Source organism: Zootoca vivipara, chromosome 1 (genome assembly GCF_965207765.1).
Source record: "Zootoca vivipara chromosome 1, rZooViv2.hap1.1, whole genome shotgun sequence".
Taxonomy (NCBI): Eukaryota; Metazoa; Chordata; class Lepidosauria; order Squamata; family Lacertidae; genus Zootoca; species Zootoca vivipara.
Genome location: NC_142582.1, coordinates 1,506,747 through 1,517,502, shown reverse-complemented (window position 1 = coordinate 1,517,502; position 10,756 = coordinate 1,506,747). Strand labels below are relative to the sequence as shown.

At 44.6% G+C, this 10,756-nt stretch overlaps 1 protein-coding gene and 1 long non-coding RNA gene across 4 annotated transcripts in view; one reads left to right on the top strand and one right to left on the bottom strand.

Annotated features, from left to right (window-relative positions):
• Positions 1 to 63: 63 nt before the first annotated feature.
• On the top strand, positions 64 to 4,120 carry LOC148687447 (uncharacterized). Its single transcript, XR_015951591.1, has 2 exons — positions 64 to 233; positions 3,920 to 4,120. It is a non-coding gene; the product is annotated as an uncharacterized LOC148687447 (long non-coding RNA).
• Positions 707 to 10,756, bottom strand: part of MCM3AP (minichromosome maintenance complex component 3 associated protein) — a 52,581-nt gene continuing 42,531 nt past the window's right edge. For all 3 annotated transcript variants that reach the window (XM_060282468.2, XM_035139645.3, XM_035139661.3), the window contains exons 26-29: positions 9,707 to 9,836; positions 6,617 to 6,820; positions 3,927 to 4,077; positions 707 to 2,593 (exon numbers count right to left, since the gene is read on the bottom strand). In XM_060282468.2, the coding sequence (XP_060138451.1) occupies positions 2,447 to 2,593; positions 3,927 to 4,077; positions 6,617 to 6,820; positions 9,707 to 9,836 (632 nt within the window). In that variant the 3' untranslated portion in view covers positions 707 to 2,446. The remainder of the gene's footprint in view (positions 2,594 to 3,926; positions 4,078 to 6,616; positions 6,821 to 9,706; positions 9,837 to 10,756) is intronic.

Sequence of the window (10,756 nt, the reverse complement as noted above, 5' to 3'; positions counted from 1 at the left end):
AGCCCGGCTCGCGCGGGTGGGCGGGGCCAGGAGAGGCGAGGCAAAGCGGAAGCAGCAACAGCTGGAGAAAAGGCAGGCAGAGAACTAGGCGCAGCTGCTGCACCGTTTGCGTTGGAAACGCAGAAGAGCCGGTGCGCCCCGAGTTGCTTCTGTTCTTTGGGGGGTGGGGGAGATCTCTTGCACTTGCCAGCGACCAAAATCATTTCCCCATAGCCTGCCATGTGATTGAGGCGGTGAGTTCTTTTTAAACAGCACAATGCTTCTCTACAATGCTTTCCTTTCTTCATTGCTCTCAATTTCCAGATTTCTTGTTTCTGTTATGCCCACCCGATTCAAATGGGATGTCTTCCAGTGCTTTGCCATTGTTAATCTAGCAGTGAGTAACAGGGCAAGAGAGTCCTTGAGTGCTTTCAAGTCTTCCAAGGCCCTCCTGAAAACTACTTTCCCCAGGAAGCTTTTGGAACCCTCCCTCTTAGTCTAAGTACCATATTTCACTGAGCCAAAGTCCCTGTATTTGAAAAAAAATCACATATAATTTCTGTTTACCTCTGCCTCAATCTCCTCCACTTCCTTTGTGATTTTCCTTCTGTCTACATATTTTTTAATTGCAAGCCTCTTGTGGTAGGGACCTGCCAAACAGGCGTCCTGGAAAAGCACCATGTGCATAGATGACACTACGCAATAATTTTAAGCATCACTTCAAAAGTGTCAGAATAGTTTTTATTTATTAGACAATAGCTACAGTAGACCCTAAACCTAAATATAATATTTGAAATATTGGAAAGAAAGCATCAGGTATAAATGTACATATGAAAATCGCACATTATACTTAACTAGAAAGGATGCTGTAAAATAGCACAACTTAAAACAAAAAGCAACACAAAATTTAAAATAAATATGCAGAATATGAAGTTACCGATTCTTGGGAAAGGAAGCACTTGCCACCTTTGCAAGCTCTGCATATAAGAATCTTTTTACCAGGTCATTGCCTTCTTCTTGATAGAGATACAGACCTAAGACATGAAATTATTTTTCTAATATGAAAATCTAGCAAAACGCAGGACAGACCATTTCTAAAACACATACACAAACCAGATTGTCCATGGTAATTTAACAGAAGCAGTCTAGTGCTCTCAAGGTGCTGCAAAATTTTCCAGGGTTCTACAGTATTTTTTACACCTGCTTTCCACCTTAGAATTTACTTGTTTCCTTTCCTTAATGAAAATGGCAGTGTAAGTATCCCAAAAATGCATGAGAGAGCTTCAGCACCCTGTGTTGGCACTGCAAACAGGTGGACTTGAAACCATCCTGGGTGAGAATTTTTATCACAGCACTCTGGTGCCTAAATGCCATGTGAAAGCAAGCTGCCCTTGGGCTACATGACGTAAAATGGAAACAACAACACGGCATCCAGTCATCTTTGGTCATTCTGTTTTAGACACACACTGGTTTCATCATATTTATGATAATCATGTAAATCTGAAACATAGCCGTTCTGTTCTTTTTCCTCTGGGTGAGAGCTTCTGCTGAAATTGATCTCTATGCACAGGAACCTATCCTTTGGAACACCAAGTACTTCTTTTAGTTTTTATCAAGGGAGATCTGTAATAGCACGGATAACACACCTCTGAATGCATCCACCAAAACAGAAGTCCCTAAAACGTCTTATTGTGTAAGCCTCCCATCTGAGCCTCCTTTATGACAAGGCAGTCATCTTACTAAGGCAACTCCACACATGGGAATTCCTCCATCGATGTCGATTCCACATAGGAATGCATGTGCATCACCAGGTACACACAATTCATTTTGTCCATGCAGAGCAAATAACACAGATCAAGGGTTGTCCCACTTTCTCAGAGGAGCAGCCAAGTCGATGAAGTGAACAGACGAGTCAATACGGTCTCCCCTCCACAGGGTGGGGAGCAGGAGCAACAAGGACCTGATCTTCCCATCCAATCACACATCTGCCCTGTCTCCAATACCAGCAACCATTCATGTGGGAGCACAGTGTTTGAATGGGGCCTTAGGCATAGGCATCAGACCAGTTCCCAAACAAATATTTGAGATTTGATTATGGAATCCGAGGCAATCTCCTCTTTCTCTCCCCACCATGCATAGAATCAACTCTTGTCTATGTGGGCTCCAGCAGCTGGCTTAATCAACAGAATGGAGGTGTTCTCCTTAAACCAAGTTTAAGGAGGCTTACTCCAAGGAAGTGGGTACAGGAAAAGAGCAAAATTAAAATTAAAATGCAAAACCTAAGGACCAATTCATCTTCAGGGAAATGTAACATTATTGTGCAAACATATACAAGTACTTATGATAGGGAAATAACTATTCATCCACAGAAGCCTCCATTGTTTTCTACGCAGAAATTGTAGGCTAATCATGTGTATTCATCATCCATTATGAGCTCTCTGGCCTCACACATTTGGGTCAACTCTGATCAAGCATCTATCATGTCCAGCAATGTTGACAGGTGGAGCTCACAAGTCATTTCTTCTTCTTTGTTAGCCCTGATTAGTTGTTTCAAATAGGCAAATCTTTGTGACACAGAGGTATCTGTGTTTCTCAATTCTGTCCAACTTGCAGCCTGAAGAGCGAAAGAGAAAATTGTCAATACAGTAATTTTTTTGAGAAAGCCAACAGTTTAGCGGCCACCCAACCTGCCCCCTGACCAGAAGCACTTAATCTAACAGCCCAGAATAACCACATTCATTCACACACGTTGCTGTAGGACACGGCAAATTGCTGGGGACACGAAAAGGCTATAGAAAACAACCATAAATTTAAACCCTGCTTAGATGTTCCCTCAGTACAGCGGTGCCTACTTTTTGGGGGAGGGGGTGTTGCAATTCAAGTTCAAGGAAGGCATCAGGGTCATTCAAGGGCCCCCTCCAAGGAGTGGTTCTGCCTCTAGTTCTCCTGGGATGGAAAAAAGTCTCCAAGAGGCAGGCAGAATTGTAGGTTTGATCCCATCTCAAAGGCGAGGCTGGTTGCCCTCTTGCCCCTATCCAGAAGTGGCACAACCTTATGGAACCCATGGCTTACACTCCTTCTTTGGAGGTCTTTAAGCGGAGTCTTGACAGCCATCTGTCAGGAATGCTTTGATGGTGTTTCCTGCTTGGCAGGGGGTTGGACTGGATGGCCCTTGTGGTCTCTTCCAACTCTATGATTCTACAGTGGGGGTGGGAAGCTTGTGGCTCTTCACCGTTGCTGGACTCCCAGCAGCCCCAGCCAGCATAACCAATGGGATGGCAGCTCCACTCCAGCAACAACTGGAAGGCCCTCACCCTGATCTACAATGAGCCACATCAGTGGGGATAGTGTGACCTGGTAGACACACTTGGCTGAATTTAATGAATCATCCCATTCGTGCAAAGACTTCCCCTTGTAAAATAGAACTACCCTTCCCTCCCTTTTCCTCAGCCCCCCCCCCAAACAGGAGCAGATTTTATCTGTGGCACATGGGGAAAAGAGAGGAAGAGGAAGCTCTCCTGTACAATGGGAAGTCCCTGCATGGGCCAACTTCACTGGGTGCAACCCAAGTTAGTGGAACCTAAATCTCACCAGAATCAATGGGATAAACTGGTCATGACAAAGGTTCCATTGATTCCAAAGTGACTAAAGTTCAACTATGTTTAGATCCAACCCAAAAACATGTGGGCTTTCCGGGAAAACTGATTATAGTAATCAGGTTTTTTATAAATCAAGTTTTATAGCTTAAGTGTACTAAGTGAGAGAAAATTAAATCACCATCACCACAAAGCCCAGTATCAGGCATATTTGACACCCATACATACCAGCCCCTCCTCTCCAACCACCCCCCACCCACAAAATTATAAATTCAATCAGTTACAGATACTTCATGTAAATATAGCAACCCTATATATATATTTATTCCATTCTATTTTTCTAGAGTTTACCTCTGGGCTTCTCAGCACTGGTGTTTTGGCTTGGGGATGGATAAGCTGAGGCACAGCCACCAGAGTTTCAGGAAGGTACAGAGGAAGAGAGCGAGAATCCTGGAATGTCTCAGAGTCTTTCACTAACAACTGCTGCAGCTGCTCCTCAAACCTAGGCCGACAAAGGCAAAGGATAAAAAGAATGGGTAAATGATCATACTCTATCCACTGGCTGCTTATATGCTGTTGAGCCAAGTTCAAGGTGTTTGAACAGATGCAGAAAGCCACTAACAGCTCAGAATCTAGATACAGTGGTACCTTTACTTACGAATTTAATGCCTTCCGAACGCACATTCGTAAGTCGAAAAAATTCGTAAGTTGAAGCAACCCTATCTAAAAATTCGTAAGTAGAAAAAATCCTATCTAAACCTCATCCAAGATGGCGGACGGAGCTCTGTTCGTAAGTAGAAACATTCTTAAGTAGAGTTATTCGTAAGTAGAGGTACCACTGTACATGCGAAGACTGGTGCGCAACGCTCTCCTGTCAGCCAGGGATTCCACATGCCGCCACAAGATGGGAGAAGGTATTATTGGCAGAGGCATCCTAATTGTGGAATTCCCTCGCTCCTCAAAATGGCTGGCACTCACCCTTATTAGGTTTTGGCCGCAGCTTCTAGTCAGGACTTTGGGCGAGCTTGACCGCCTGCTATACATATTCATTGCCTATTGTTCTGTTCCACTGAGGTTCAACACAGGAACTCATAGAGATGAGCAGTAAGGTTGATTCTTTGTTCAGAGAGACAAAACCCAGCAGGAAACTCCACGGGCAGAACTAGCCCAATGAAGCAGCTGCCAGAACTGAGGATCTGAGCCTCCCCCTTCCTCCCCAGCCGGCCGGTTTCCCCACAGTCGCAACTTCCTTCCAGGAGGGGCTCTCTGTACCTTTTATTCTGCTACATGTAACACCCTCCTCGTTCTTGGGGATGGAGAGGGAAAACAGTGGAAATGGCGGGGGGGGGGCTGGGAATCTGTCCCAGCTGCAGCCTCTTCCTCCTCCTCAGTTGCCTCACTCTACTTAAACCTCTTGCTTGCTCAGCCTCCAACCCATCTGCTCCCCCCTTCTTCCTGTGTGAGAGCCAGTGTGGTGTAGTGGTTAAGAGTAGTAGATTTGTAATCTGGGGAACCGGGTTTGCGTCTCCGCTCCTCCGCATGCAGCTGCTGGGTGACCTTGGGCTAGTCACACTTCTCTGACGTCTCTCAGCCCCACTCACCTCACAGAGTGTTTGTTGTGGGGGAGGAAGGGAAAGGAGAATGTTAGCCGCTATGAGACTCCTTCGGGGAGTGATAAAGCGGGATATCAAATCCTCTTCTTCTTCTTTGGCTTGTCTTCTGTATCCCACCAACCTCTCCTGGTTCAGAGCCTTGGAGCCACTTAGGGTTTCCCCGGCTGCAGCCTCCCACCATTCCTCCTTGTCTAGCCAGACTCTGACTATTTATTTGCTGGTTTTAAATGTTTCCTGTTTTAAAACTCTGATGTAATGTATTGTGGTACAATCATTACTTTTAGTAACAAAGAGTTGGTAGGAAAGAGCAAATAAATAAACATTTTCTTCTTTGTTCTCTCATAAGTGTAAAGGTACATTTTAAATTTTCAGGGGAAACAAATACAGTACTTGTATTTTCCAGTTAAGTTTCCTACCCATCTCTCCAGAGGTACATGAAGCTTGCAATACTGGTTCCAATAAGACCACAAGGTTCCTGGGATCCTGGAGGCAGCTCATCCTTCAACTCACAGGAGAGCAGTGCTTTTTTCAACTGGAGCGCACCAGAACGCAGTTCTGGCACCTCTCAAGTGGGCCCCATTGCCCCAAAACAGGTCAATGCTCACCCCACCCTGCTTCTGACCTTTACATACTTCTGAGAAGCCCCAAACCAACATTTCAAGTCAAAATGGAAGCTGGCTAGCATGTGAGAGTCTATACTTTTTTAGATCTAAGACTCCATCTAGCTCCTAGCCATGATTGGTCAGGCTATGGTACCAACTTGTTATTTCCTTTTCTTCAATCTATCTCCCGTGTAGTGGCAGCGGCCTTTAAGCTTTCCAGCTAGGCTTCTACAGTTGCACACGTGCACATTTGCACAAGGGCCCTTCCGAGCTGCCCCAGGCACCCTCCTGAGCCTAAGAGAACAAGGGAGGCAGGGAGCATTTGATTGACCTGCATCGGAACAAACCAACTACGGAGACAGCTTGCCATAGTTTTTAGCATCTCTGCAGGAGGTGAACACGGCTGTTGACAAACCAGTATCTGTTCAGGGCTGCCCCAAGTTGCCTGACGACTTACTTAACAACTACATGGTGAGTTCCAGCACCTATTTTTCTTGAAAAAATAAAGCACTGCAGAACAGGATATCTAAACTTATGTCTCAGTGCCAAAATGAAACACTTACAAGAATGAAAAACACCCAATTATGATATTGCCTGTATTCACAAGTTGTGCTACGTACCATGTACATCTAACTGGCTTAAAAAACCTCAAGCCACAGACCATGGTACCCTCTGTGCGTTGGGAGTGGGGGAAGAGACTGGATGACAGCGGTTTTCTCAAAGCTTTGGGGCCACTTACAGAGATTAACCATTGTGAACTATTACTCAGCACCATCATGTTAACTTGTGGGATCCCACAACTTACAAAAAGGAGAAAAACTATTACCTCCTGCTCTCTGTTTTCTCCTGTTGCAACTTGGCAGACAGGTACTCAGGGAGATGATCTGCTTCTGAAATGGCCTGTGTTAGATCTCCTCCACTGGAAATACTTAGTTCTTTGTTGTTCACAGTTTGCTGGCTGGCACAATATTCCATTGGAGATAATGAATGAGAATATAGCTTAGCAAAAGACTGAGTTTTTATTTTGGACCTAGGCAATGAAAAATATCAAGCAAAGGGAATTATTGGCTTTTACCAGAATTATGAAATATCAGTAAGTATAAAAGCATCTCTATTGGAACTAGACCAAAGTTTTCATCTAGCCCAGCATGCTATTTGCACAAGTGACCAAAACAGTGGTAATAAGTTCCATTTAGCTGTGTATCTTAGATGAATACATGAAGCACATCTTATGTAAAGTGGGACACAGGTGGTGCTGTGGTCTAAAGCACTGAGCCTCTTGGGCTTGCCGATTGGAAGGTCAGCAGTTTGAATCCGCACTACTGTGGTGAGCTCCCTTTGCTCTATCCCAGCTTCTGCCAACATAGCAGTTCGAAAGCACACCACTACAAGCAGATAAATAGGTACTGCTGCAGGGGGAAAGTAGACCGTGTTTCTGTGCGCTCTGGCTTCTGTCATGGTGTCCCGTTGCAGCAGAAGCGGTTTTGTCATGCTGGTCACATGACCCAGAAAGCTGTCTGTGGACAAATACTGGCTCCCTTGGCCTGAAGCGAGATGAACGCCTCATCCCATAGGCGACTTTGACTGGACTTAACCATTCTGGGGTCCTTTACCTTTCACCTTTACTTCTGTAAAGAAGTACTTTCCTGAATCTACTGTCAACCAGTTTCCCTAGATGACCGATGTCTAGTATAATGACAGCAGATAAAAACCTGTTTTTTCCACATTGTACATAGTTATATAAAACACTATCCTCTCCCCCACTTAGTTGTCTTTAAAACAAAAGCTCTAAATACTTTAGCTTTCATTGCAGCGAAGATGGTCCAATTCTTCATTAGTTTAGGTTGGGGTGAGAAACCTCTGGCTCTGGAGGACCAATTTTATCTGCCCCATCCTTGTGGGCCAACTCTGACATGTGGGTGGGACAATCCACCTGTCAACCACATAACATCCTTATGCCAGCATGATTGACAGGTGAGTTGTCCTGCCAAAATCCCTCACATGGGGTTCCCAAGCACTTGAATGACAGTTGCCTATTAGCTGCTTGGGAACTGCAGCGCAAAGGGAGTTTTCAATCTAACTCTACATTTTGGGAAGCACTGAGCATAGGGCTGGCAAAGCATTTTTTCTCCTTCCTATCAGCTGATGGGGGAACAGGGGAGAGAGAAAGAAGCCCTCATTTTGCAGGCATCTACTGCACAGAGAAGTTCTCCTTCATGTAGCAGATGCTGGAAAAATGCTGCAGGAGCAGAATACCTTCCCACCTCCCATCAGCTGATGAATGGTAGAAGCAAACCCTGCTCACTATAAGCTCCCGATGGTTCCTTTGAAGCCCCATCTCTGCCTTCCCCACACCCCGATGTCTTGACTCTACATCAAATGCAACTTGAGTGGCTGTGGGTTTGGGGAAAACAGTCTTGCAGGTCAACTTAGGATCCTGACAGGCCAAGTTTAGCCCATGGGCTACAGCTTCCCCATACCTTCCTAGTTCTACAATCTCTTTTTTTCAGATTCTAGCCAGAGCTGCAAATCCACAATGTGCTTCGAAAGACTCTTTCATTTTCCTGTCTGTTCAGTGCTGAGGTTCTTGTCTGCACAAGCAGTTTGCACCATATCCACTTTTCCTATTTGTCTACCCCATCCTCTGATGGCTTCAGTGCTGCTTTCAAGAATGCTATCAGATCATTCTTAGAGGCATAGAATGGCAGAGTTGAAAGTTGCCCGGAGGGTGACAGAGTCCAGCCCCCTGCAGGAAAGCATCCATGAGATGGCCATCCAACCTCTGCTTAAAAACTTAGCCTCCCTTAGAAGGTGGTGGACTCTCCTTCCTTGGAGGTTTTTAAGCAGAGGTTTGATGCCCACCTGTCATGGATGCTTTAGCTGAGATTCCTGCATTGCAGGGGGTTGGACTGGATGACACTCAGGGTCCCTTCTAACTCTACAATTCTGTGATTCTTTGTTAATTTTGCCTACTTAGCTTCTCTTGCAATCTGAAAGCTCTGAGGTTACCACCATGCCTTTTGGCTCAAAATATGATTGCAAATGCGACTGGGGGGGGGGGGCGCTTTTCGATCTCAGCTGCATAATCTTTTAGGATCCAATGCCGTTTACCTTCCCCCTATTTATCTACTTGCACTTTGACGTGCTTTCAAACTGTTAGGTTGGCAGGAGCTGGGACTGAGCAACAGGAGCTCACCCCGTCGCGAAGACTCAAACCGCCGAACTTCTGATCAGCAAGCACGGTGCCTATGGTTTGAACACTCCCTGCTCTACTCATCTATTCCTCTGAGACAACAAACACAGACAGATTGGCTTAGCAGAAACTATGATTAAGTAGCCAACATTGTTGGGGTTCTCTCTCATTTTGTGCTATGCCATCCTCCTCTATGGCAGTGTCCCTGGCACCTCCAGAACACTCAAAATTTGAAATGTGCCCACAACTCCATAAAGGTTGGCAACTCCTGCAATGAACAAACATAGCTTTATGACCAGTGTTACATCCAAATACAGCTATTCTAACAGCCTTCCCAAAATCTAATCAAATGGATCAATTTGATGATATAAAGGTACTGGAAATACTTTCCAACTACCTTCTGAAAATTTCTCTGCACCTCAGAACCACAGTTTCTTGCAGCACTAAGTTTCAAACACATTCCTGTTGATTTACAGTAATGAAAAATCCTAAGCACTGCAGAGGAAGCCTGAAGGGAGAGGGGAAGATAGCGGTAACAAAAAGCAGTAACTTCAAATAATCGCCACAAGTACTGATTTCCAAAACTGGGCTTCAGTCCAGCATTTAACTTAGTTAGTTAATGGGAGAGAATAACAGAGGTAGTCTGTGAGAGGCGAAAGTGTAAAAAAGGAAAGGGAAGAGGGCAGGGCTGCTAAAAGTCAAAGAAAAGTTAGACAATCTCACCATCCTTCACTTTGCTGGGCTTCTTTCTGAGTTTTTAATCTGGCTTCTTCCCATGAAACAGGACGAGTGAATTTTATCAATTGCTCCTCAGAAAAATATACATATATCTGTCCATCTTTGCTCACTGCCTCTGTTAGATGCAAGACACATAGAACCCCCACATGAAATCAAAAGTAACATAGATTTTCCAGATTCAAAAGAAGTTATCGTGAAATCAGGAACACTGCCTCAGTCTTTCTAGAATGCAAACACTGAATGTTCATTTGAACAAAACTGCTACCTTTTCCTTCTGCCCACGTGTTTAGTATAAGTACACTCATTCAGTAATTAAATTACTGGTACCAAGGAATAATGTAAAAGATTTGGAAGGAGAAATGACAGAAGGCCACTTGTTCCCACACATTGCAGCTGTAGGTACTCAAATGCAGCTTAGATGATCTACAGTCTCTTCTGCACAATGACACTTCATTGGGTGTGAAGGCTGCACTTGCTCACTTACAGAGAGCCCCTCAACCTAGCAGCAACAGGCCACCTAACAGAGACATACAAAGACCAGTTGTTGTAGCAATCCCAGGTGTTAATTCTTACCACATATTGACTCTGGCAGTATGTATTCATTCACCTGCTCATCTTCCAATGTGATACATGGTATCATCTACCAACAGCACATTCTACATAGGACAAACAGTCCAGTCTTTATGCAAAAGGATAAATGGACATAAAACTGAGCCCCATATGCACTATGTATTCAAAGCAGCATCATACCACTTTAAAGAGTCATGGTTTTCACCAAAGAATCCTGGGAACTGTAGTATATTGGAGGTGCTGAGAGTTGTTAGTAGGCCTCTATTCCCCTCATAAAGCTACAATTCGTAGAACAGTTTAACTACCAATCCATTTTCCCAGGGAACTCTAGGAATTGTAATTCTGTGAGGGGAATAGAGGCCTACTGACAATGCTCAGCACCTTCAATATACTACAGTTTCCCAGGGGAAAACCATGACCGTTTAGAATGGTGCAATACTGCTTTAAATGTACAAGGCAAACAGG